We start from the raw sequence: 27,779 nt of genomic DNA, 5'->3' as shown, positions 1-27,779 counted from the left end.
TCGCCAAATAGGCCCACAACTCCTCTCAGTCTCTGGTTGTTCATTCGTCCTTTATTTCCTGCAGTCACACCCCTGACCCTCCTTCTCAACCTTGGGACTCTAGTCTAGGGGGAAGGAGATGGCAGGTGGTTGGCCTGGGAATTCCAGATGCTTCTCTCATTCTCACCCAATCGCTGAAGAGTAAGAAAATCCCCCACCCAAAAAGGTCCCAAGAACTTTCTCCTGCTTTGCTTCTATACAAATATGGATGGTTCTATTGGAAGAAAGAAATGGGGGGAGCCTAGCTTGTTAGTTCTAAGTGACAAAATAATTCTCAGGTCAAGGGAGTGAATATGAATCTGGGCACCAGGGCACTTCCTGTTCTCCTCATGATGCAATCATTTTGTTTGACATGATCTGATGTCACTGAGAAGCAAGCTGCATCCCTCCCCATTTTGGGGGCAAGTGAACTAATAAATTGCCCTAAACACCTCCACCCCATGTCCCGAAGCTACCAGGCCAGCGTGTGGCCCTGCCTCCTGCTGTCACGCCTTGCTCAGAACTCATCCCTGGCTCGCAGCTTCTGGGGTTGCTGCCCAGACTCTGAGCCTGACGTACGTCTCCGGCTTGTGGATCTGGCTCTTCCCTTGGGCGTAGGGGGCTCTGGTGAAGCCCCACTGTGGTCAGCCCTCATATGCTCCTCGACATCTGTGTGTGATGATTCCTGCTCCATGTCCCCCTGTCTCATCAGGTCCTCAGCCTCCATCCGCTCCTGCAACCAGAGGAGGAGAGGAGTTTGGTACAGCCCCTTTCCAGTTGGGGTCTCCACCCTGCCCCTCAGCACACATCCCTGCAATGGAACCAGGTACACTGTTCTCCCCAGTAGGGTCCCAGCCCTATCCTGCAGGACTCACACAGTGTTGCCACCCTCAAGAGATAAAAAAATCCATGAGTCAGACCCTTAAAAATCATGAGATTTGCACACACAAGAAAAACCCAACCTCACAAAAACCCCAATCATAAGATTTTTAAAATATCTATTATATTGTGTTTTTTCGGTCTCTGCCTCCCCATCCCTGTGTGCGTGTGTCACAAGCCATGCTGCCCACTCCCCCACATGGAATGGGTTTTATCCCCTGCTGCAGGAACTCACCCACACATCGGCCCATCTCCTCTCAGCAATTAACACTGTCCCCCCACTGCACTCGGTTCTGCCTCCTTAGCCCCCATCAGTTCAGTCCCCGCAGCCTCACCTGTGCTCCTCCTGGGGTTCTTCACTCCCCCTTCTAGGCCTGGGGCTGCAGCAGGGTCCCCCTCCCCCTTCCCAGGCTGGGGGGGAGGCTCTTCAACTCCCCCTACATCTTCCAAGGCTGGGTCTTGGGGGGGGTGGGGGAGGGGGAGGAGAGGTACTGGCCTGTCCTGCTGCTCCCTCCCCTGGGATTCCTCCTGGGCTTGATAGGGCAATCCCTCTCAACTGCTCTCCCCAGTGGAGCCTCACCCAGCCCTGGTGGGAGCCCTCACACACTGCTCCCATTACTAGGCCCTGCTCTGGAGGAGGGATGTACTCACAAGCCGTTCTCCACCATGGAACCTGGCCCTGTCCTGGTGCAATCCTCCCAGGGTACTCCCTCCATGGGCCCCTGACTACCCAAGAGGCGGCATTACCTGCTCTGCATGTTCCGGAGAGAGGGTGTACCAGAGGGCAATGGCACAGCGCCTCCCACGGGTCACTGCCCACACACCATGAGGATTCTCCCCTCCAGAGTTGAAGGCCACCAGCCTCCCACATTTGGGGTGCACCTGAGCCTGCCACAGAGAGGAGGAAGTGATAAAGCCAGGGGTCTCACAGGCTACACCCCTAGCTCTATGAATGGCCCTTCCCGCATCAGCAATTCACCTGGGAGGCTGAACTGGGGTACGGCTCCTGTAGCATTAAGGAAGTGGGCTTTGACAGGGACTCTGACTTCAACCAAAAGCTGCCCATGGACAAAATGGGCAGCAGGGAGGGGTAGAAAGGGAGAGAAAGAGGAAAAGGAAAAAAGAAAAGCACGTTTGGGACAGAAACAGAAAGACAGATACACAGAGGCTGTCAGAGGATGGGACACAGCAGCCAGGAAGGTGTTAACTTCTCCCCTGTCCTGAGATTTTCCTAAATTTGCCTTTGGCTGCCCCAATTTGAATCTGCTGACTTGCCTGGGCTGGATTATTTTGGAGGGGCCTAGCACACAACTGGCTCCCCCTCCCCAGCATCTGCCTTCAAGGTTAACTCCCATCCCTTCAGCCACCCTCCTACCCCGGGCCAGGCTCAGACTTACCGTAATGGTCACTGCATCCAGTTCAGTGAAGAACAGGTCCCCACCATGGAAGTCATCATTGAGGTAGAGGATCCCACTGTGGAAAGGAGGAGACAGCAGCTGGATAGTGGAGAACTGTCATTCCCCAAGTCTCCTGACCTGGCGAGGGGCTCCCTGCTGGGCTCAAACCTCCCACTCTCCAAAAAGGCTCCTGGGGTGATCATGGAATTACAGCCAAGTGAGCTTTATGGCTGTGCCAAGGCAAACTGGTTGCAACAATAATTAAAAACAATAAGAAAACTCCTAGAAGTTCATGATCTGATGGGCTACAGCCTGCATGGATTCTACAAAGGAAAATTTTATCTCACTGATCTCTTAGAAGTCTTTGAATGTGTCAGTAAAACATAACGGAGAATCAATGGACATAATTTATTTAGACTTTCAAAAAGCTTTGATAAGGTTCCACATAAGAAGCTACTGAAGTAGTAAAGTCACAGGATGAGAGGCAGTGTTATAATGGAGCAAAAAATTGGCTCCAGTACAGAAAATAAAGAGTAGGAATAAATGGTCAGTTTTCATCCTGCCTAAGGATTAAGAGCAGGGGCCTCAAGGGTCTGTACTAGGCTTAATATATTTATTAATGATCTGGAAAGGGCCCTGGGTAAGCAACGAGAAAGCAAAATCTGCAGATGACACAGCATTATTTGGGTCAGAGAGACAAACACGCTAGGGGAATGAGCAACATGGTAGCAAATGAAATTCAGTACTGATGAATGCAAAGCAACACACAGTGAAGGAAAATAATTAAATGATTTGTACACCTTGTATGGTTTTAAATTTACTGTATCAGCTCAGGAAAGTCAGGATGTCACTATAGACAGCTGAGTGATGACCTTTCCTCAATGAGGAGCTGTGGTCAAAAAAGCAACCAAGATGCTAGGATGCATAAAGAACGGTAATAATATGGAGAATACCATAATGCCTTTATATACATCACTAGTGTGTCCTCAACTGGATACTCAGCACTGATCACCCCATCGCCAAAGGATACTGCAGAACTAGAGTAGTTCAGAGAAGATCAATGAGCATGATCAAGGGCTTGGAAATACCATTGCATGAAGAGAGACTGAACAGACTGGAATCACTTGGGAGAGTTGCCTTAGAAAAGGGTGGGAATAAGAAGGGACTGGGATGGGGTGCACTCACCTCTTGCTAGTGCCCCCGGTCGAGTATGTGTGTGCCTGCACTTTTTCCCCCCTCAATTTCTTGTGCTCACAGTGCCTCGTCAGCCACTGCACTTGTCAGCCGGGTCTTCGGTGACTCAGCCCTCTGGCCAAGTCACACTGTCCATGTGTGAAACAAACCCACCCCTTCTGGGGTACACACTCCAAATGTCCCCAGTGTCCTGCAGCCCTCTCTGGGCTCAGTCTTCTAAAACAGTTCCACAGGGTCCATCACAGTATCCTCAGTTGGGTGTGTCCTCTACAGCCCTCCCCAGGCTCAGTCTTTAACCAGCCCAACAGGGCCCATCATGGTGCCCTAGGTCGGTCCAGCCAGGTTGAAAGGCTCCTACTCTGGAACAGAGCAGCATCCTGAGGGCTTCTTCCCTGGGGACTCCTTGCCTCTACTTGAGTCCCCAGTGACCCCAGCCTTCCTGGACTCAGTTCTCTGACCACAGCTCCCTGCTGAGTCAGTCCCAGTAGTGCAGTCCCCTTCCCCGGGGTGCCACAGTTCTAATTCCCTTCCTTAGGGCATAGCCAATTCCTCACAGTGGGTGGTCCCAACCCAAGGACTCTTTAAGTATAGCAGCCTTGTACTGCATCCCTTTACTAATTGCTGCTCTATGTTTCCCTGGGCCACTTTCCTGTAGCCCATCTTAGTTGAGTCCCAGCAGCCAACCAGAAGCTATCCTGGTTCCTGCCAGTAACTACCTGCTTTGGCCCCTGCAGCCAGCTAGGAGCACCTCTTGCTCCCCTAGTCCCTGCAAGCAGACTGAACTCATTATGGCCCTGCAGCTCCTTTTATACAAGTCTGTTGGGCCCTCATTGGCAGCTCCCTGCAGCCCCTTTCTTGATTGGCTGCATCCCATGCAGCCACTCTAGTCAGCCTGGAGGTCCTCCCTATTGCTCTTTTTTTAGGGCAGGGTGTGGCAGGGCTGCGAGGCCTCCAGCAGGGGGCCTCAGGGCCTAGTTCACCCCCTCAAAGGAACATTATGAAAGTTGATTCAATAGTGATTGGTCTAGTGAAGAGACATCAAAAACTTTTGTTCTCCCCTTCTTGGAACACAAGAACAAGGGGACAGTGATGGTGTATACAGTAACTCCTCACTTAACATTCTAGTTATGTTCCTGAAAAATGCAACTTTAAGTGAAACGATGTTAAAGTAATCCAATTTTCCCATAAGATTTAATGTAAATGTGGGGGGTTACCCATTCCAAGGAAATTTTTTTTTGGCAAACAAAAGGCATTATATACTGTACAATACTGTGGTTGGGAAGTGCCCCTGGCTTACTCTACACAGGCACAGCCTGCTGCAGACAAGGACGCTAGGAAGCACCTTCGCAGCAGCAGTGGCAGCTTACCTGGAGAAGAATAGGCGCCAACTTTGCCAGGGGATGCCTCTTCCTGTCCCTGCTTCACTCCAGGCCAACCTCTTCCCACCCCAACTCCACCTCCTCTCCAGAGCACACTGCATCCCCGCTTCTTCCCCCATCCCCCAAAAGTCCTAAGTGCCGCCAAACAGCTGTTTGGCGGTGCTTAGGACTTTCTGGGAGGGAGGGGGAAGGAGTGGAGACGTGGCGCTTCCCCACTCCTTCCCCTCCCTCCCAGCGCTTCGCGCTTAGGACTTTCTGGGAGGGAGGAGGAGGAGCGGAGATGCAGTGCTTCCCTGCTCTTCCCCCTCCCTTCGAGCACTTCCCTGCTGCCAAACACCTGTTTGGCGCTGCTTAGGATTTTCTGGGAGGGGGGAGGGGTGGAGACGCAGTGCTTCCTCACTCCTCCCCCTCCCTCCCAGAAAGTCCTAAGTGCTGCCAAACAGCTGTTTGGTGGTGGCGGAAGCGCTGGGAGGGATGGGGAGAAGGCGGAGAAGAGGAACTAGTGCAATGCTCCCTTATAAATTTGCTGCTCTTCCACAAAATCTTACAAGCAGTGGACAGAGCAGGCAACCAAACGACGTTATAAGGGAGCATTGCACAACTTTAAACAAGCATGTTCCCTAATTGAGCAGCGATGTAACTCTGAAACAACGTTAACCGGGAGGACATTAAGTGAGGAGTTATTGTATAAACTTGGTGAAAAATGTGGGCATTTGTTCCAGGTCAGTTGTAAGACCCTGGGGATAAAAATGGACATCAACAAATTGTTGTGGTTGATGACAGCCAACAACAGTGGGTGGCCCAACAACAGTAGCAGTACAACTAGCTGTTCCAGCAAATGGCTACCCAACAACAAGAGCAAGCAGCCCAAGCATAGGTGCCAGCTTCCTCCGAGCCCGGGTGATGCTCAACCCCAGGCTCCACCCCCATCCAACCCCTTCCCCCAAACCCTGACCTCTTCCCACCCAGTTCGACCCCCTCCCCCCAGAATGCTCCATCCTCACTCCTCCCCATCCCTCCCAGAGCCTCCTGCATGCCGCAAAACAGCTGATCGCAGCAGGTGGCAGACACTGGGAGGGAGGGGGAGGTGCTGACTGGTGGGCCCACAGGTGGGTGGGAGGAATTGTGGGGGGGGGAGGGACACTTGGTTGCCCGTGGATGCTAAGCTCCCACTAATTTTTTTCCAGGGGTGCTCCAGCCCTGGAGAACCCACGGAGTTGGCACCTATGAGCCCAACAACAACACCAGCAACATCAGCTCATCTGGGAGCTGGTTACATAACAGCAAGAACAGCAACAACATTTGGTTCAACAGGTGGCAGCCATTTTACAACCCCACTGGGAACTGCGTGGCAACGTGGGCAGCGGTGACCATGAGATGGTCGAGTTCAGGATCCTGACTAAAGGAAGAAAGGAGAGCAGCAGAATACGGACCCTGGACTTCAGAAAAGCAGACTTTGACTCCCTCAGGGAACTGATGGGCAGGATCCCCTGGGAGGCTAATATGAGGAGGAAAGGAGTCCAGGAGAGCTGGCTGTATTTTAAAGAAGCCTTATTGAGGGCATAGGAACAAACCATCCTGATGTGCAGAAAGAATAGCAAATATGTCAGATGACCAGCTTGGCTTAGCAGAGAAATCTTCCGTAAACACAAAAAGGAAGCTTGCAAGAAATGGAAACATGGACAGATGACTAGGGAGGAGTGTAAAATTATTGCTTGAGCAGACGGGGTGTAATCGGGAAGGCCAAAGCACAATTGGAGTTGGATCTAGCAAGGAGTGTGAGGGTAACAAGAAGGGTTTCTACAGGTATGTAAGCAACAAGAAGAAGGTCAGGGAAAGTGTGAGACACTTACTGAATGGGGGAGGCAACCTAGTAACAGATGATGTGGAAAAAGCTGAAGTAGTCAATGCTTTTTTTGCCTCGGTCTTCACAGACAAGGTCAGCTACCAGACTGCTGCACTGGGCAGCACAGTATGGGGAGGAGGTGAGCAGCCCTCAGTGGTGAAAGAACAGGTTAAGGACTGTTTAGAAAAGCTGGACATGCACAGGTCCATGGGGCCAGATCTAATGCATCCGAGGGTGCTGAAGGAGTTGGCTGATGTGATTGCAGAGCCACTGGCCATTATCTTTGAAAACTTGTGGCGATCAGGGGAGGTCCTGGACAATTGTAAAAGGCAAATATAGTGCCCATCTTTAAAAAAAGGAAGAAGGAGAATCCAGGGAACTACTCAGTCTCTGGAAAAATCATGGAGCAGGTCCTCAAGGAATCCATTCTGAAGCAGTTGAAGGAGAGGAAGGTGATCAGGAACAGTCAACATGAATTCACCGAGGGCAAGTCATGCCTGACCAATCTGATTGTCCTATATGATGAGATAACTGGCTCTGTGGATATGGGAAAAGCGGTGGATGTGATATATCTTGACTTTAGTAAAGCTTTTGATAAGGTCTCCCACAGTATTCTTGCCAGCAAGTTAAAAAAGTATGGATTGGATAAATGGACTATAAGGTGGGTAGAAAGTTGGCTAGATCGTCAGGCTCAACAGGTAGTGATCAACAGCTCGATGTCTAGTTGGCAGCCAGTATCCAGTGGAGTGATCCAGGCAGGGCTGTCTTTACCCATACGCAAAGTACGCAGCTGCATAGGGCACCAGGAAATTTGCATGCTGCTCCAGCCCCTGCCACGCCTCTTCCCCAGGGCCCCCGACCCTGCTGTGCCCTAGCCCCGCCTCTTCCCCCTCTCTTCCCCACCTCAGCCCCGCCCCCATTCCACAAGTGGTCGGTCCTGCACTCACTGATAAGTAGAGCAACCTGGCCCCAGCCTGCTCCGCTCCCCTGGCTCCCACCCGCGCAGCCAGCGAGTGCTGGGGGGCTGTTCCCCCCTCCCCCCAAGCCTGGGAGCCAGGGGAGCAGAGCAGGCTGGGGCCGGGTCACTCCACTTCCCACAGGAAGTGGCCAACCCCCTTCCCCCCCAATCCCCCACGGAGGCCTGGGGCCAGCCCCCCACCCCTGCTCCCGCCCACGGAGGCCTGGGGCGGGGCCCCACACAGTCCCCTGTGGAGGCCTGGGGCCCCACACAGCCCCCCCACGGGGGGTGGGCTGCGTAGGGCACCAAAATAGCTAGGGACGGCCCTGGATTCAGGTGTCTGTCCTGGGGCCGGTTTTGTTCAACATCTTCATTAATGATCTGAATGATGGCATGGACTGCACCCTCAGCAAGTTCGTAGATGACACTAAACTGGGGGGAGAGGTAGATATGTTGGAGGGTAGGGATAGGGTCCAGAGTGACCAAAAAAACTGGAGGATTGGGCTAAAAGAAATCTGATGAGATTCAACAAGGACAAGTGCAGAATCCTGCACTTAGGACAGAAGAATGCCATGCACGGCTACAGGCTGGGGACCGACTGGCTAAGCAGCAATTCTGCAGAAAAGGACCTGGGGATTACAGTGGACGAGAAGATGGATATAAGTCAACAGTATGCCCTTGTTGCCAAGAAAGCTAACCACATATTGGGCTGTATAAATAGGAGTATTGCCAGCAGATTGAGGGACGTGATTATTCCCGTCTATTCAGCACTGGCTACATCTGGAATATTGTGTCCAGTTTTAGGCCCCTTACTACAGAAAGGATGTGGACAAATTGGAGAGAGTCCAGTGAAGGGCAATGAAAATTATTAGAGGGCTGGGGCGCAAGACTTATGAGGAGAGGTTGAGGGCTCTGGGCTTATTTAGTCTGTGGAAGAGAAGAGTGAGGGGGGATTTGATAGTAGCCTTCAACTACCTGAAGGAGGGTTCCAAAGACGATGGAGCTAGGCTGTTCTCAGTGGTGGCAGATGACCAACCAAAGAGCAATGGCTCAAGTTGTGGTGGGGGAGGTCTAGATTGCATATTAGGAAAAACTATTTCACTAGGAGGGTGGTGAAGCACTGGAATGGGTTACCTAGGGAGGTTGTGGAATCTCCACTCTTAGAGGTTTTTAAGGCTCAGCTTGACAAAGCCCTGGCTGGGATGATTTAGTTGGGGTTGGTCCTGCTTTGAGCAGGGGGTTGGATAGATGACCTCCTGAGGTCTCTTCCAACCCTAATTTTCTATGATTCTACGATAAGTGTGAATCTAGTTGCTGGGACCTTGAGCCTCACCATGATATCATAGAATCATAGAATATCAGGGTTGGAAGGGACCTCAGGAGGTCATCTAGTCCAACCCCCTGCTCAAAGCAGGACCAATCCCCAACTAAGCCATCCCAGCCAGGGCTTTGTCAAGCCTGACCTTAAAAACTTCTAAGGAAGGAGATTCTACCACCTCCCTATGTAGTGCATTCCAGTGTTTCACCACCCTCCTAGTGAAAAGGTTTTTCCTAATATCCAACCTAAACCTCCCTCACTGCAACTTGAGACCATTACTCCTTGTCCTGTCCTCTTCTACCACTGAGAATAGTCTAGAACCATCCTCTCTGGAACCACCTCTCAGGTAGTTGAAAGCAGCTATCAAATCCCCCCTCATTCTTCTCTTCTGCAGACTAAACAATCCCAGTTCCCTCAGCCTCTCCTCATAACTCATGTGTTCCAGACCCCTAATCATTTTTGTTGCCCTTCACTGGACTCTCTCCAATTTATCCACATCCTTCTTGTAGTGTGGGGCCCAAAACTGGACACAGTACTCCAGATGAAGCCTCACCAATGTCGAATAGAGGGGAACAATCACGTCCCTCGATCTGCTCGCTATGCCCCTACTTATACATCCCAAAATGCCATTGGCCTTCTTGGCAACAAGGGCACACTGCTGACTCATATCCAGCTTCTCGTCCACTGTCACCCCTAGGTCCTTTTCTGCAGAACTGCTGCCTAGCCATTCGGTCCCTAGTCTGTAGCTGTGCATTGGGTTCTTCCGTCCTAAGTGCAGGACCCTGCACTTATCCTTATTGAACCTCATCAGATTTCTTTTGGCCCAATCCTCCAATTTGTCAATATGAACACCCCAGTCAAACTCATGAAGATTGGGCCAAGCTATGACCCTGAAGCTCTCCTAGTCACTTTTGAGAGGGTTGCCACAGCAGCTCGATGACCAGCTGAACACTGGGCTGTTTTACTGGCACCAAATCTTACCAGGACGGCTCAATTTGCATACCAGAAGCTTGATGCCACTGATTCCCAGGACTATGCCTACATCAAGGAGGCCATTTTGGATACCTTTGTTATGGTAGAAACCCACTGATAGCACCTTCACCAGGAAAGATTTCCCCAGGGGGCCCTGCTCTGGGCAGTGCCACAGAGTCTTTAAGGAACATTGGTAGCAGTGGCTCCAGCCTGAAAAGCAGACTGGGGAACAGGTGACCAAACAAGTGGCTCTGGAACAGTTTATGCAGATTCTCCCAGCTGAGGCGTCAAAGTGGCTGTTGTGAAACTTGACTGAAGTCATCAGGCTGTCCGAAAATTATTTACTGGCTGCAGGCCTGATGGCGGGAACATCCAAGACAGAAAATGCTCATCCCAGGGGGTCAGTGACTGCAGACCACAGTGCCTGCCATGGAGGCACCCCCCAGGGAACCAAATGTCAAGTCCTCCCCAACAGGCAAGCAGCATTATGACAAAACCTGTAAGCCTGGCCCCAAGGGGAGGAAACGGGGGGGGAGCCCAGTCCTGAAGAAAGGCCCCTGCACAGGCATCCAACTTTCCCCAGAGCAGGCCAGGGGTGGAAAAATCCCCTCAGCCCAGGAGTTGCTTCTCATGCAGACAATGAGTTTATTTCAGCCACGACTGCCCCTTCATGGAGTGCTCCTATGGGTAGGCATTGCCAGCAGTCACCCGGGCTACAGAAAGAGGCCCAGCCAAGATGTTAGACTCTCTATGGATCAATGGAGTAGAAATGCCGGCCCTAACAGACTTGTGGTGCAGTCACACACTGATCACAGAGCAATTAGCAAGACTCAGAGATAACCCAGGGGAAACCATCTCTCTCCAGTGCGTGCACAGTGATATCTGACATATTCCACGAGGGAGGTACAACTCACAGTAGGAAGCCACACAGGAAAATTATGGGCAGGTGTGGCCCATACATTAGTCTACCCAGTGATTTTAGGCAGGGACTGGGAATTCTTCCAGGAGGTCAAAAAATTATGAGGTAACAAACCCCTGAAAGGGAAACGTAGTAGGAATAGAGAGCCTGAGACATGAGGCCTTGTATAAGGGTCCCTGGTATAAGGCGTAAGGCCTGAACTAAAGTCAGGCCCCATTACAAAACATGCCTACTTCCAAGTTCACTGAATGTGGCAAGAACAGGGCTAGTATTGCAAAAACACAAACACTGGAAGAAGTGCTAGATACAGGACAATTGCATAAACACATTCCAGAAGGATCGTTCCAGAATACCCCGATACCAAGTTAACGTATAAACAGTCTCCCTAAAAATGATCCAGGGACATAGTGACCCCTCCTAAAGATAAGGTCAGGATGACAGGGTGATGAATAGAGATGTTTTGATAGAACCAACATGTAAAGCTACTGGCCAGGCAGTAAGATCCATCTAAAGTGGTAAGGAAGGCAGGGATGGTCAATTATGATATTCACCAGCCAGGGAAGAGAAAAGGAATGCAGATTCATCATGTGAACCTGCTAATGGCCTGGCGGGAACAGGAAGGCCGGCCTCCTCATAGCACCAGCTCCACCCGAGTTCAGCCCACAGGCATCCTTGGGCCGCAATGCTGGATTGGTATCCACAGTGAAGAACTACAGCCTGAACAAAAATAATAGTTACTATGACTAATGGAAGCTTTCCCGCAGTCTTCTCAGCACTGCCAGGATGCACCCACCTGGCCTACACACCACATGGACACTCAACAAGGAAAAAAGGTCCGAGAGAGCCTCCAATCCCTGCCACAGAAGATGTGGGAGATGGTTCCCCAGGAACTACAGGCCATGTTAAACTCAGGGGTGGTTGAGGAGCCCCCTTGCACTGGTGCTGCAATCTGACTTGTCAACCAGATTCTGCATCAATTTCCAGAGAGTAAATGATATACTGAAGTTCAATGTATACCCTATGCCTAGAGTAGAAAAGTTGCTAGACAGGCCTGGGGCTGCCAAGTACATATCCACTCTTGACCCTATGAAGGGTTATTGGCAGATACTTCTGACAACCGTAGCACGAGAGAAGACAGCATTCTATACACCGTTTGGTCTCTACCAATTTCAGATCATGCCCTTCAGCCTTCATAGAGCCACGGCCACCTTCCAACAACTGATGGACCATGTACTTTGATGACACAGGCGTACATCGACGACATCATCATTTATAGTTACGACTGGAATGATCACTGAAGACACCTCACCACGATACTGCAATCCCTCAAAGAGGCAGGGCTAACGGCCAACCTGGCCAAGTACAGACTGCCAGCCAAGAGGTGGGCATCTGAAGCCACTAGTGGGTAAAGTACAAGCCTTAGAGCAATGGCCCATATCAACCACAAAAAAGCAGGTGCGTCACTTCCTGGGCCTTGCTGGATACTACAGACACTTTGTACCAGGGTTTGCCACCATTGCCGACCCCTGGATAGACCTGATAAAGTACGTGAGCCCTAAGAAAATTTGATGGTCTGAAGCCTGCGACAAGGCATTTAAGCTGAAAGAACAGCTAAGCCAAGAACCAGTGCTTTCACTCCTGGACTTTTCCAGGTGATTCACTTTGCAGACAGATGCAGGTCTTGGAGCAGTATTTTCGTAGGCGTTGACAGAGGAGAACACCCCATCCTATACCTCAGCCAGAAGCTGTTTCATTGAAAAATATTCTACTCCATCATCGAGAAGGAAGCTCTGGCTACGAAACGGGCTGTAGACGCATTATGATACTATCTGTTGGGGAATCCTTTTAGTGACAGATCATGCTCCTCTTCTCTGGCTGAACTCAGTGAAGGATATCAACCGAATGATCATGCGGAGGAACCTTTGCTGCAGCCCTATCATTTTCAAGTACTTCACTGAGAGGGTGGGACCATAAGAATGAAGATTTTTTTTCATGGGCAGGGGAAGAATGAGAACCACCAGGGAGCACCCCAGCACCAAACTTGAGGGGGAGGGTGTGTGATGGGGTGTATAACTGCTTCAGTTTCAAGAGCAACTCTGGGCCCAAATGACCCCACGCTGGTGCACCTGCAGAGCATGCTCCAGATGGAGGAGGGAACTTAAAAGGAAGGCAGACAGCTTAGAAGGGGGCTGACCAAGCAGGGGGAAGGACCTACCTTGGGAGCCCCTGAGAAGGGGTGCTACAGGAGCCTTCTGTGACATTTTATACCAGTGGTTCTTAACCTTTACTGCAGCCTGCACCCCTTTGGTTCTCAAAATATGTTCTCGCACCTCTTATCAAAAATCAAAATATGTTCTCGCACCCCTTATCAAAAATCGTTGAAGTAGGTCAGTTTTTTAAACCTAGATATGTTTTTTGTTTGTATATTACAGTAATCATTAAAACACATATAATGTTAATAAATACATAGGTTTGATGAAACAAAGTAGTTGTACTTACGTGCCTGTGCTTAATTTGTGTTTTCGATGACTTACCTTCTAAACAAATCTGGCATGTCTCGCACCGCAGAAAGGACATCTTGCACCCCCAGGGGGTGTGTGCACCCCAGGTTAAGAACCACTGTTCTATACCTTGGGGGAGCATACTGTAACCCCCATTGTCCTCATTTTCATATAATCGTGATCTTACATATCAAGCATGCCTTGTAAGGTATCAGGGGAAAGGTTATGATCAGCTGAAAGTCATTTCTCTATCCATATACGTGTATCATTAATGCATATGAAGTTATGAGAATTGTGTTGTATGGTGGTCACTAAAGCATGCTCCCCAGAGGCAACAGTAAGAAAAGTAACCAATGCCCAGGCGGGGTATCAAACAACCCATCAACAACCATTGTCCAGCAAGGGAGCTACAATGCAATGACTCGCCTGCATGGGACCACACCAGGGGAATTGCTCAACCTCTCTTGGAGAGATTCAGTAATCCCCTTCAGACATGCCTGGACTTGTGCTCCCCAAGCACATGGACTGAGGGTACAAAACAGACAGTGTGGACACATACTGGGCCCTTCTCCTGCCCCCACCTATGTTGCAAGCAACCAAGACACTGAGAAGAATACAAGACTCCAACACAGGAGATTGGCCCAGGTTTAAAGAACTGTATATTAAGGACTGTAATATCCAGTGGGGTGAGAAAAACTGCATAATTTGGTTGCTGCCCAGTCTAATAGGGTTGAGAGTTTAGACTGTGTGCTTATATTTTATTTCTTTTGGTAACTAACTCTTTTTGCCTATTACTTAATATCACTTAAAATCGACCTTTTATAATCAATACATTTGTTTAATTGTTTATCTTTACCAGTGAGTCTGTATGAAGTGTGGGGCACATCTGCTCATGTTTTACAAAGGCTGGTGTATGTCCTCTTTCCATTCTTGAAGTGGTGAACCAATTAATATATTTACACTGCCCATCTTGAGCAGTGCAAGACGGTGTATTCCTGGAGTACAGTGCTGGGAGCTGGGGGGATTTGGCTCTGAGGCCTTTCTCTGCATGATTCATGAGTGGCTCTGGGAGCACTCATGCAATCTAGCTGTGTGTGGGGCTCCACATCCGGTTGTGCTGAGTGATCTCAGCACCTGGAGGGGTTGCTGCTGGTCACTAGCAAGGCATGAGAGACAGCCCAAGCTGGAGAGAATTAAGGGGGCATAGCGGTCCCATGGTCCCAGGCTGCACCCCAGGGATCCCATCACACCTTCCTCTGGAAAAGAGGAGCATAACTGCTGGGCCCAGGCAGACTGAAGGTGCTGTTAGTACCTTTCTCTGTTACCTGCTCACAGCAGTCTGCAAAACTTGGACTATACAGTGGGTGGTAGGAAGTGGCCTTGGGAGGGCAGCCTTAAGGTGCTGGATTTGTGGTAACCTTTCCATAGTTCTGGGTTGGAGCCTGATGGCAGGGCCGTCCTTAGGCATACACAGGATACGCAGCTGCGTAGGGCACCACATAATTTGGGGCACCAAATTTCATGGTGCCCATGGCAGTTGCATGCTTCGTATGGGGCACTGGCTCCAGTGGCCAGCCCCATCCCCCAGCCAGCCCCCCTGCTCCACCCCCGCCCTGCCCCCATTCGACCCCTTCCTCCAAGGCTCCGCCCCTGTTCCGCTCCACCCCACTGCTTTCCACCCCCACCCCACCCCTTCCCCCAAACTCCCTCTCCCAAGCGACAAGGCCCACGGGATTATTAGGGGTACTGGAGCCGGCAGAAGGGTTCAGGCCCGCCCCAGGACTCACCAGCGACAGCAGTGGGAAGCAGAGTGACCCGGCCCCAGCCCGCTCCACTCCACCAGCTCCCAGCCAGGTTGCTCCGCTTCCTGCTGCTGGAGAGTGCAGGGGCGGCCCTGACCCCTCCTCCAAGCCCCCTACCCCAAGTAACAGGGCTGGGAGCTGGGAGAGCGGAGCGGGCTGGGGCTGGGTTGCTCTGCTTCCCACTGCCACCACTGAGTGTGGGGGGGTGGGCCTGACTCCTGCTGCCGGTGCCAGATCCCCCACTAATCCCCTGCACAGTCCTGGGCATCCAGGAGCTTCCCTGCTGCTGCACCCCAGAGCTCCTGCCCCGATGGCCCTGCAGCCCTTGAGCACAGCCCCTTCCCCCCATGGAGGGCCTGGCCCTGCAGTGGAGCAGCCACTCCCCCCGTGGGAGGTGTGTGCAGGTGCTCGGGCTGCACAGGGCACCACCATAGGTAGGGACAGCCCTGCCCGATGGAGTGGAGGGCCAGGGCTCCCCTACCAACCCCTCTCCACAGTAAGGAGAGCATGGCCCAGTAACCATTGGGCAATGCTTCCAGCAAGCACTGACCATCACAGGGACACTCAATGACACTGAAAGGTGGGAAATTCAGAACTACAGAGGAAATGCTTTCCTGCCCAATTTGGGATTACACTGTGGAAATCACTGCCCCAGAAAGTTGCTGAGGCCATGCACTTAGCAAGATTCAGAAAGAGACTGGAAATTCCTATGGATAACAAGGCTACCCAGAGTTGTCATAGTTAATGACCACAAACATTTTAGAAGGGATGTTAAACCTCATGCTTCAGGGTTTACATCAATCCCTAACAATTAGAGACCAGGGTGAGACCTAACATGGGGGGCAGATTATCCCACATCTGCCTATGGGGTATTCTGCTCTTTCCTCTGAAGAAGTTGGTCCTGGCTACAGTCACAGACAGGACACTGAACTAGACAGATTCATAGATTCCAAGGCCAGAAGGGACCAGATGTCAGGTCTGCTCCAGTCCAGCAATCCCTCTGTACCTATGTAACTCAGGGGTCCCTCTCACCCTGCAGTGACAGTGCTCTCTGGAGCTGGGGAGATATTCTCACCCCTGACACTCTCAGCTCTGGGGTTCCCTCTAGTCTTACCTGTAGTCCCTGTACACGTAGGCAGGTGGTTCTCTCCAGCATTCTTTCCCCTCAGGATCCAAGAGACAGTTATCAGCATGAACTGGGTGACTGAGATCCATGCGATCATCCTGGTCCCCTAAAACAGGACATTGCAGGGGAACATTCACACCTTAGGAGGATACAGCAGGCAAAGGGCACCCTGAGTGTGAGGGGAGGGGACACAGCTGGGATTAGAGGTGAGCAGGAGCACGGAGACTCTGAGTGTGAAGGGAAGGGACACAGCTGGGATTTGGGGTGAGCAGGGACATCCCCTGAACGTAAGGGGAGGGGATTCTCTAGGGGGAATATGGCTAGGATTGGGCTTTCATAGAATCATAGACTACAAGGGTTGGGAGGGACCTCAGGAGGTCATCTAGTCCAACCCTCTCTCTTCACAGACAAGGTCAGCTCCCAGACTACTGCACTGGGCAGCACAGCATGGGGAGGAGGTGACCAGGACTCTGTGGAGAAAGAAGTGGTTAGGGACTATTTAGAAAAGCTGGATGAGCACAAGTCCATGGGGCCGGATCCGCTGCATCTGAGAGTGCTAAAGGAGTTGGCGGATGTGATTGCAGAGCCATTGGCCATTATCTTTGAAAACTCATGACCATCGGGGGAGGTCCTGGACAACTGGATAAAGGCTAATGTAGTGCCCATCTTTAAAAAAGGGAAGGAGGATCCGGGGAACTATAGGCCAGTCGGCCTCACCTCAGTCCCTGGAAAAATCATGGAGCAGGTCCTCAAGGATTCAATTCTGAAGCACTTAGAGGAGAGGAAAGTGATCAGGAACAGTCAGCATGGATTCACCAAGGGCAAGTCATACCTGACTAGTCTAATTGCCTTCTATGATGAGATAACTGGCTCTGTGGATGAGGGGAAACCAGTGGACGTGTTATTCCTTGACTTTAGCAAAGCCTTTGATATGGTTTCCCACAGTATTCTTGCCAGCAAGTTAAAGAAGTATGGGCTGGATGAATGGACTATAAGTTGGATAGAAAGCAGTCTAGATCGTCGGGCTCAATGGGTAGTGATCAATGGCTCCATGTCTAGTTGGCAGCCAGTATCAAGTAGAATGCCCCAAGGTTCGGTCCTGGGGCCGGTTTTGTTCAATATCTTCATTAATGATCTGGAGGATGGCGTGGATTGCACCCTCAGCAAGTTTGCAGATGACACTAAACTGGGAGGAGAGGTAGATACACTGGAGGGTAGGGATAGGATACAGAGGGCCCTGGACAAATTAGAGGATTGGGCCAAAAGAAATCTGAGGAGGTTCAACAAGGACAAGTGCAGAGTCCTGCACTTAAGATGGAAGAATCCCATGCACCGCTACAGACTAGGGACCGAATAGCTAGGCAGCAGGTCTGCAGAAAAGGACCTAGGGGTTACAGTGGATGAGAAGCTGGATATGAGTCAACAGTATGCCCTTCTTGCCAAGAAGGCTAACGGCATTTTGGGCTGTTTAAGTAGGGTGTAGTGGGGTGGTCACCCGCTCTTGCCCTGTGGGGCTTAAAAGCCAGCCCTGGGAGACAGCCAGGGCTCAGGGCCAGAAAAGCTAGGCTGATTGGGGAAATGGCTGCAGCTGGGTCTATAAAGGGGCTGCTAGGCTGAAGCTTAGCTAGTCTCTCTCTGCATTCAGAGAGAGAAGGGCCTGGCTCCAGGGATCTGAGGGAGTACCTAGATTGGAGCAGAGCTGAGAGGGAAAGGCCAGGGAAGCTCCGGCCTGGAAACCCCCAGGCTGCGAGGCCTAGATTAGGGCCTGTTAGGTACTGGGTTTGCAAGGGGGTTGCCCACGGGTAGACAGAGGTAGCAGGTCCCACCCCCCTTGCCGGTGATGAGTGGCAGTCTGCCCTGGGGAGAGGGGCTAAGCGATGACTGGCAGTAGCCAAGACTGAGGCGAGGTGGGGGTAGTGGGTGGGGGTTCCCCGGGGAGGGAAGACCCTCAGGGATTGTTGGGGATTACTGCCAGGGGGCAGCACCCCAGTGGGAGGAGGCACCGGGTCGTGGGAGGGACCAGGCCCAGTGGTAAGAAGGATCACCAGACAGCAGAGGGCGCTCCAGAGGCTGACACGCTAATTCCCGCAGACAAGCAGCAGGAGACGCTGCCGGGTGAATCCGAACCATTACATAGGGGCATTGCCAGCAGATCGAGGGACGTGATCATTCCCCTCTATTCGATATTGGTGAGGCTTCATCTGGAGTACTGTGTCCAGTTTTGGGCCCCACACTATAAGAAGGATGTGGAAAAATTGGAAAGCGCCCAGCAGAGGGCAACAAAAATGATTAGGGGACTGGAACACATGACTTATGAGGAGAGGCTGAGGGAACTGGGTTTATTTAGTCTGCAGAAGAGAAGAATGAGGGGGGATTTGATAGCTGCTTTCAACTACCTGAAAGGGGGTTCCAAAGAGGATGGTTCTAGAACCCCCTTTCAGGTAGTTGAAAGCAGCTATCAAATCCCCCCTCATTCTTCTCTTCTGCAGACTAAATAATCCCAGTTCCCTCAACCTCTCCTGATAAGTCATGTGCTCCAGCCCCCTAATCATTTTTGTTGCCCTCTGCTGGACTCTTTCCAATTTTTCCACGTCCTTCTTGTAGTGTGGGGCCCAAAACTGGACACAGTACTCAGATGAGGCCTTACCATTGCCAAATAGAGGGGAATGATCACGTCCCTTGATCTGCTGGGAATACTCCTACTTATACAGCCCAAAATGCCGTTAGCCTTCTTAGCAAGAAGGGCACACTGTTGACTCATATCTAGCTTCTTGTCCAGTGTAACCCCTAGGTCCTTATCTGCAGAACTGCTGCCTAGCCACTTGGTCCCTAGTCTGTAGCGGTGCCTGGGATTCTTTCGTCCTAAGTGCAGGACTCTGCACTTGTCCTTGTTGAACCTCATCAGATTTCTTTTGGCCCAATCCTCCAATTTGTCTAGGTCCCTCTGTATCCCATCCCTACCCTCCAGCATATCTACCATTCCTCCCAGTTTAGTGTCATCTGCAAACTTGCTGAGGGTGCAATCCACGCCATCTTCCAGACCATTAACAAAGATATTGAACAAAACTGGCCCCAGAACCGACCCTTGGGGCACTCTGCTTCATACCGGCTGCCAACTAGACATGGAGCCTTTCTTTACCCTCTATAGCCGTGCGGCACACGAGGTGTGTGAATGAGAAATGGAGCCTTTTCCCAGGGGTGAAATAGGACTCTACGATTTTCCGGGATTTCTCGCTGGCATGCAGGAGCAGTTTGGCATCTCTCCAGTTCACGGTCCCATCCTGTGCCAGCTGGAAGGTAAAAACAAGCTTGTGAGAAACCTCAAGCGTAAAGAACACATCTGTGAGAAACAACATGTGTGTGCAAGGGAGCAGCATGCCTGTGAGAAATCCTGTGTTCATACACATGCATAAGCAAGGATATGAGTGTGAAAATCCTGTGATTGTACACTTGCAGGAGAGAAAAAAGCCATGAGAAATATCACCTCCATGAAAAACACCCTCCTGGGTGCCAGAGGGAAAGAAGCACTCTGGGAAACGACAGAGGAAACAAAACCCCTGAGACAGCCCCCTGAGAAGCAGGATAGAAACACACAGCCTGTGCCTGTGTGAAACAGCCTGACTGTGAGGGTAACGAGACCGAGAGAGACGCCCCAAACGAGCCCGTGGGAGGGGAGCATACATGTGAGAGAAATTTGCCCTGGGAACCCCTCACCCCCACATACAAGAGAGCAGGCCTGCAAGACAGTCCATGGACATGGGCCAGAGAGAGAAGAACACTCCTGTGAACCCTCACCACCAACAGGCAAGCGAGCAAGCAGCTGGAGCCCCAGGAACTCCCTGAGACAAGCTACGCCCATGGGATGGGACCCTAACACATGCTGAGGCACTGATGTTGGATCATATTAAAGAAGTTCTGTATTAAAATCACAAATGAGTTTGATTCCCCATAGTTTAAATTCCAGGGTATTACTAATTAAGAGGTCTCTTGGTTTTTGGTACTGTTTCTCTCCCTCTGTGTGTGAAACTTGCAAGCTGCTAATTGTGTTAGTACATTCTAAGACAGAGTCTGTTCTCAAAGCAATTCACAGAGAGAGAGACTCAAAGCAATACTCTAACAACAGAAACAGCACCCAGAGACTCCCCACCCTTTTGTTGTATTAACAATTGTGATTAAAATAGAGATAGAGGATGTATGCGGATGGATGCTTGGTGTAGATAATAACTGAATGATCAGGGAGGTGCCAGCCTAAGAATCCAGTGTCCATCGGCTGAAGAAGGCGTCAAGCGGAAATAACCAGAGGACCCCCAGAGGGCAGACTGGAATCCACCCAACAGCCTCAGGAATGGGAGAACCAAAGAACAAGATAACATCTTGGAGCCGTCAGGAATGTGCTATCTGCTGATTGATTCAGCAACAGCATGATGAAGCAATTCCCATAGACTGGCATAGGAAGAAATTCCTATAAAAATAGACTCTAAAAAGTGAGAACTTGGGGGTCTGATTCTGCAAACCAACTTCCAGGAGCATCAGATGAGCATCTGACAAGGCCCTGCTCCCTCCTCATGTCCAGGCCACCTGGCCAGTGGCTTGGCATGAGCAACTCTAAGGCTGGTAACTATGATAACAACCTTGCAGAACCTGTGTGTGTGTGTGTGTTTGTGTTTGTATGAATGAATGTGTGAATAAATATGAGATTGAATGGAATGTTACAACTATAACTAACTGCTTACTATGATTCTTTCTGTATTCACAATAAATGTGGTATTTTGCCTTTTCCCCTTTAATAAGATCCTGCTGGTTTTTATTTTATTGGTATAACACTGAGCCATTTACCTGCAAAGCCTTTAACACTGTTAACCCTTCAAATCTCTCATGGGGGGTGTGAGGGGACTGTCTGCCCCGGTAACCATCTTCCGTGCTGCCAGCTGCCTGAAATAGATTGGAAGGTAGTTTCAAACCTGGTGTCCCTGCTTCTTCCCTCCACCCTGATGTTACAGCATCTCTGCTGAGGATGGTAGCACGGGCCAGTGAAGGCTCTCCCCCGCCCCCCACCTCTCTTGTGTCAAAGTGCCCCTGTAGGTTCCTGTCCTCACCTTTGCCAGACGGAGAATGTCCTTACATTCGGAATCAGTCAGGACTCTGTCAAAGACGACCCGCTGGGATCCATTCAGCTGGTGAGAATCCACAGTGACGGTGATGCCCTCAAAAGTGAATGGACCTGGGCAGGGGGAGGGAGAAAGGGCTCAGCCTCCTTGTGGGTTCTGCCTGGATCTGCAGAAGCAGCTGAGAATCCAATAAGATCCCTAGACTACACCGAAAGGAACAAAATCTGGCAAAACAAATCACCCCCCTTTTTCACTCTCAGATCTTGTACCCACCTCTTACCCGTAGAAACACTGTATTACTGATTGCTGTTAGTAGTTTTCAGGGTCGGGGAGGGAGGGGGGGCCTTGTTTCAGAGTTATCAGCCCCCTTTAAGCCCCATATCTGATCTCCGGACAGGAGAAATTATAAAAATGCCCAAGCCGGGGCAAGGTCTCCTGTATGTTACCACAGAGCATCCTCGGGAGCCAGGCCTGGCCCAGACTGAGCCCTGCAGGAGCTGGGAATACAGGAGTCTGTGCTGGGCAGCTTACAGCACCCACCCAGTAACAATGTAGTAATGTATTTCCAAGCTTAGCAAAGCCTCTATCGCCTCTTCTCTCCCCATTGCAGAACTGATCCATCTGTAACTGAGCCTGTTGGATTGACATGGCTTAAGCCCAAACGATTCAACAGGTCCACACTAGCTGTGCAGAATCATGGCAGGTTTGCTCTACATCTACATTCGCATTGTGCCAAGTTGTTCCAGCTGCAATGCCCTCGAGGCTCCTACCCCACAGTTCCCGGAAGCAGTGTATACTTGAAGATTTTGCCAGGCAACCTGTGCACTGTTGGGAAGTAAGTCTGCATCCACACTGGCATTAAAATCATTGAGCCTGGAACAGTAGAGGCTGGGGCAGTATTTAGCCCTGCCTTTCAGTGGTCTCTGTCTCCCATTCTAGGCTCTTTTACTCACCCCTCTGCTCCTGCTCTCCCACATCCAGATTCTCCAGCCTCTGCTTCTTCTGATTCTCACTTGGGAGCAAGGGAGAGACATAGACAGGGGCTGTCAGTATCCAGAGATATAGTCCCTAGCTCCCTCCTCAGTCAGACACTCAGCAATAAGTCAGAGTCACAGTCATAGATTCCAAGGCCAGAAGGGACCATTGTGATCATTTAGTCAGACTTCCTGTAGAACACTAGTAATGCACCCCCATCTCTGCTAGTTCACTCCTTTCCCTTCCAGACATCATCACTCCCATACTCAGCACGCCTTCAACTCAGTCCAAGTAGGCTGGTTTGGCTCTTACCTGTGTTTCTGCTTCAGACTTCCAGGAATCAGCTCATCAGGGGTCCAAGGGTCCTAAAGAAACAAAATCAGGGGCTCAGTCACCCAGCAAACCACTCCCATGCTGGATCAGACAAATGGACCTGCCTAGTCCAGTGCCCCTCTTCCGCCCAGGCCAGATCAGACAACTGGGCCTGTCTTGTCTGTGTCCCTGCCTCTGACGCTGCTCAAAGGGATGCATAAAGTCCCAATAATGCCCCACATGGGAATTCCTTCCTGCTCCTTCACCCCCAGCTGGGGCTCACATCGGGTCCCACGAGCAGGAGAAAGTTGGGCTTTGAGAATCTTCTTTTCACCTTGGAGGTCACATCAGTGTCTAACTCTTACAGTGCCAGGATAATATCTTGCTGAAGTGAGTTCCACAGGTTAATGAGCAATAAATTGCCCTCTTGAGACTAGGGCAAGGAGAACTCAGCCCTCTGAAAGAAGATGCAGCTACTTACAGGGTCATTAAAAGTTCCTCCCAGATGCTCCACTGCATAGTAAATCAGCTTCTTCTCCATCAGAGATCTCTGCACATACTGCTGAATGTTCTGGAGATGCACACAACTGTCAAACAACCATCCCACAAAGGGGATCCAACCCTACCCTGGGGAGACCCCCATCCATATCCCAACCGCACACAGGCATGGTGATTCTGCCCTGGGGAGACCCTGGCCTGATGATCTGTATGTGGGGGAGTCAGTCTCCATCTTAATTCAGCCCTGGACTCTGCACACCCACACATAGAGGCATCTCTTCCCAATGCGACCACAATGCTGGCCCAGCCATAGGGGGTGAGAGGAGATTCAGAGAAGGCAGAATTGGAGGAGTGTTGCTGGTACCTCTCTAGCTGTGATTGATGCTCCTTCTCCCAGCTCCACCCAATACCGTTTCATCTTCTCCAACATGAGTTCATCCGAAGGATAGAAGAGCAAGTAAGAAGCAGCACATTCAGCAGCCAGTGCCTGGTTCCCAACTGGGGCAGAGGCAGAGAAGGAGATGGGCATAATAAGGCTCTGCAACTATGGCTCAGATCCTCAAAGGTATTTATGCATTTAACTCCTATTATGATCAATGGCCGTTAGGCACCTACCCATATCTCTGAAGTTCTGGGATTATGAAACTATTGTTATTAGTAAATATTTTATACAATGGCAGCATCCAGAGGTCCCAGTCAGGATCAGGGCCCCATTGTGCCTGCCGTTGCAGATGCACAAGAAGACACTCCCTGCCCTGACGGGCTTAAGATCTAAAGGCAGAAGCAGACAAAGGGTGGGCGATGGGGATACACCAGACAAGCAGTGAGCCTGGGGAAGAACTGGCTCAGTTTGCTAGCTCCAAGGAGCTTTCTCAGTGAGGTTAGGAGGTTGTGCGGGGAGGGGGAGGACAGGAGCAGGAGAAGGGAAGGATGGGAAAGAGACTGCCACAGCTTGTCACCTGCCTGGCCATGATCAGCAGGCTGGGTTTGAGAGGCCTCATGGCAGGGGACTGGAGGAGGAGGAGGCAGTGGCCGTTTGGATTTTACTGGGGTGTTTTCCCCATGCATGGGGGTAGTGTGGGTGGGAGCACTCAGGGCTGAAGGGAGAAACTGACTGGTGGTGGAATGCTGGCAAAGTGACCATGGGGATCAATCTCAGTAGATCAGCCAGCCAGGGCAGGGTTAACTCACAAAGGGCCTTACTGGGAAAGCCAAGGGGGTTGTGTCTGACGAGGAGATGCAGGAAGAGCCGGCAGAGGGACGCCCAGGCGAGGCTGACGTGGTCAGATCCCCGAGAAGGTGGTTTTAACAGCAGCGTTCTAAACAGACTTGAAAGGAGGAAGGGCTGGAGAAGAAGAGGTCACCATAGACAGGATGTGAGACGAGAGTTTTGGCCATGGGGACAGAGAGGAAAGCCAGGATTTTAGTGATGTCGTTTGAGGAAAAGGAGCCAGATTAAAAATGACCTGAACATGTGGGTTCAGTGAGAAGGGCAATTCAAAGACGGACCCTGGCTTACAGGCCTCAATGACTGGGAGGATGGTGAGGCTGTCCATGGTGATGGAGAAAAAGAGCAATGGGGATGGGCTTGGAGGAGAAGGATCAAGAGCTTAGTTAGTCTTGCACCATCCACCTGGTATCACACTGCCCCAGCTGGGTACAGCAGAGCTGGGCAGCTGCAGGGACTTTCTCTCTCCACTTGCTAGTGTCACAGCACCACCTGCTGGCCTGTGTCTCTGCTTACCTTGATCATAAGCAAACTGCAATAAATCCAAATGGGATGGTATGAAATCATCTGTGGCTGAAACCTGTCCTGGCTTGGTGGCAACTTCAAGGACACAGTGCTGCCTGCACTTCAGGACCTGAGTATAATGGGCTGAAAGGGAAAGAGAGGGAATGAAGGGCAGCACCTCCAGCAGTATAACAGTTCCCTCTTTTGCCAGGCCAGGATGCTGGGAGATGGCACGTGTCCAGAGTAGGCAGAATGACATGTCCAGCAACACAGTACCCCTCAGTGCCTCTATACTACCTGCAATGGCTTCATAAAGGCCGGGTTGCATCTCCTCCTCTGTGCCATCCTCCTGGGGCCCCTCACACAGAGCTCGACAATCCTCCAGTGCCAATAGTACCTCTTCGAGTGACTCCTCCAGCTTCACAGCAGCCTGCAGGTACTCGTCCACATTGTACAGCTGCACCCCAGTCTTGTATGCCTCCTGAAAAGGAACATAGAGCCATGTCCCCTGGTTAATGTCTGGGCCGCACCCTTCTTGCTCAGTTGGTAATGGGTTACCCAGGACTTTGGATCACTCAGAGGGCAGCGCTGCCATCTAGGGGCCTGTTTGTATTGGCTATGGAAACCCCCAGGTCTCAGGCCATGACCCCTGTGGGGAGATGGAGCAGGGGTGGGGAAGCCAGGCTTTATCTTGGGCCCTGACCACTAGGAGTAAGTTGGCAGGCTTTGCTGAAGTGTTCCCCAGGTGTACAGATCTTCATGGGGATCTCACCCAGTATGGTGTGGCCTGCAGGTCTCGGAAACTCTCTAGCTTCACCCCTGCCATGCGCTGATATTTCTCCATGTCCTCACGCATCTGTAGGTGCTGGGGATTGGCCACGAAAAACGTGTGAGCTGCTGACACCGCTTCATCCAGCTTCTTCAGCTGCAAAGACAACACAGTACACAGAGAGCAATTGCCATGTCCTGGGCAGACCTTTCTCATGTCTAAAAAACCCACTCCACCAACCCCCTCCCACGTGCCTTTAGCTGTCCTTGCATTGGAACTGTTCTTGTAGAATAGGCCTAAAAACTATGTGCCATGCTGAACCCTTTGGATATGATGAGATGCGAACTCATCCACACACCTCCCTCATTTCCCCATCTGCCTGCCTGAGCCTCCCACCCCATTTTGTGCCCCATCCATCTCCCATGTCTGGCATTGTAGTTATTATTGTAGGACCTAATTATAAACAGTGTCATGCTGTCCCTTGCTAGATGTGATGAGATGAAACCTCTACTCTGGTGTTCCCACCCATTCCTGATTTTCTTTCACTTTCCCCAGCTGATTGCCTAATTCTGGAGGATCTACACACAAACAATACACTATCTTGCTTGCTGTATGAGTGGCGGTGGACCAGACACAGGCTGTTCCCATTGTCAGATTGGTGTCTCTTCTCTGGGTAGCCTAAAAATCACAGGGGGCAGGTGCGGAAATGCAAGAGTCATTAACACCCGTGCATATGCATAACCAAGGTTGACAGTGGCAGTAGGGCTGGAGGCTGGAGAAGTAGAGCGAAGACCCTAACTGTACCTGGGAGGCATGGGGACTCTGGTTCCTCCCAGGGAGGTTCCCCAAGCCTAGCCCTCCCCCTGGGTCCCTCCCCAGCAGAGGGGTGCAGGCAGGGGAAGGAAGCTGGGAGGCAGGAGGATGTCCGTGTAGCCACATCAGCAGCGGGGATAGGACCTTGCTCCCTCCCCTCACCTGGAATAAGGCCACCTGGAGGTAGTTGTAGGGCTCCCTCTGCTCGAAGTCCTCCTGGATCTCCCTGCTGGCCCTGTGAAGGGAGGGCTCCGAGCCCAGCCGGCGCCCCAGGCACTCCCCCAGGCACTCGGCGCGCTGCAGGACCCTGTCGAAGAAGCGGGTCTCCCAGGAGGGAGCGACCGGCGGGCCCACGAAGCCGCTCTCTTCCCTGCATCTGCTCTGGCAGCCGCGCCGCGCCTCCAGCAGCTGCGAATAGCTGTGCAGGGCGCGCTGCAGCAGCTCGGCCGCCCGGGGCCAGTCCCGCGCGAAGTAGGCCCGGACCCCATCGGCGTAGAGCAGATCGTAGGGGAGCAGCCGCCCCGAGCCTGGGGAGAAGAGGGACGTGCCCGGAGCAGAGAGGGCGAGGAGGAGGAGGAGGAGGGAGGCCATGACAGAGCAGGGGGAGAGGGCTGGGAGAGCGCAGCGGAGAGAGAGAAGACGCAGCTAGACGGAAGGGCTCGGGGCAGAGGGACCCCACCGCGGGGCTCGCTGGAGGAAGGAGGCGGAGGCCCCGCTCTCGATGCTGTTTGGCTGGGATGGGAGTGGGGAAGTTGGATAGAGAGACCAGGGAGGCGCTAGGGGATAGAAATTCTTCCCAAGTGGCGAGCCAAGGCAGCGGAGCAGGGCCTGCGCCGTGTGCGTGGCTTCCTTGGAGGGAAGTCTGCAGAAAGGGGCCGATGGTAAGAAGGAGATAGCCAGACACGCACAGAGCCACATACCCCAGGAAACGTGGCTGCTTTCAGGGATCCTCCTCCCTACTGGTCCCTTACACCCTGCCGGCAGGAATCAAATCTGGATCGAGCGGCGTCAAGCCGCGGGAACATTTTAGCGTTCTCACCCAACCCACCCACTGTAGTGTGTAAACCACCGCCCCTTTCTCCCTCCGACCCCCCACCCCCAAATCCCCTGCCTGGAGCAGTGGTTAAAAGGCTGGCAGCCAAGCAATTACGCTGGACACTGGTATCTTGATTTGCAAAGGTACCAAGTGTCTGCAGTGCCATCGACTGCAGTAAAGGTTGGCTCAGCACCTCTGACGATCAGGCCAGCTCTCTACTGTTGCCA

The 27,779-nt window shown here is 51.7% G+C and overlaps 1 protein-coding gene across 2 annotated transcripts; it reads right to left on the bottom strand.

Annotated features, from left to right (window-relative positions):
* Positions 1 to 31: 31 nt before the first annotated feature.
* On the bottom strand, positions 32 to 27,540 carry P3H3 (prolyl 3-hydroxylase 3). 2 transcript variants are annotated; one of them, XM_073311654.2, is made up of 15 exons: positions 26,679 to 27,537; positions 25,707 to 25,859; positions 25,232 to 25,415; positions 24,947 to 25,078; positions 23,567 to 23,700; positions 23,186 to 23,275; positions 22,705 to 22,757; positions 22,371 to 22,429; positions 21,406 to 21,530; positions 21,146 to 21,241; positions 19,449 to 19,599; positions 16,298 to 16,415; positions 2,295 to 2,370; positions 1,645 to 1,785; positions 32 to 751 (listed from the first exon to the last, which is right to left on the bottom strand). In XM_073311654.2, the coding sequence occupies exons 1-15, from the start codon at positions 27,105 to 27,107 to the stop codon at positions 536 to 538; spliced, it is 2,157 nt and encodes a 718-aa protein (XP_073167755.1). In that variant the 5' UTR covers positions 27,108 to 27,537; the 3' UTR covers positions 32 to 535. The 2 variants fall into 2 exon arrangements, with proteins under 2 accessions (XP_073167755.1, XP_073167766.1); XM_073311665.1 differs by lacking the exon at positions 1,645 to 1,785 and having other exon boundaries at positions 26,679 to 27,540.
* Between the last annotated feature and the right edge of the window lie 239 nt (positions 27,541 to 27,779).

This window comes from Lepidochelys kempii, chromosome 1 (genome assembly GCF_965140285.1).
Source record: "Lepidochelys kempii isolate rLepKem1 chromosome 1, rLepKem1.hap1, whole genome shotgun sequence".
NCBI classification, from domain to species: domain Eukaryota; kingdom Metazoa; phylum Chordata; order Testudines; family Cheloniidae; genus Lepidochelys; species Lepidochelys kempii.
Note: the sequence above shows the minus strand (reverse complement) of the source record. Positions and strands in the feature narration are given on the sequence as shown.

Coding starts and splice junctions, on each gene's coding strand:
- P3H3 (XM_073311654.2), bottom strand. CDS start 27,107: ATGGCCTCCCTCCTCCTCCTCCTCCTCGCCCTCTCTGCTCCGGGCACG. Junction 22,430..22,704: donor AGTCTGAAGCAGAAACACAG/GTAAGAGCCAAA, acceptor CTTGCTCCCAAG/TGAGAATCAGAAGAAGCAGA. Junction 21,531..22,370: donor GGGAGAGCAGGAGCAGAGGG/GTGAGTAAAAGA, acceptor CCCCCTGCCCAG/GTCCATTCACTTTTGAGGGC.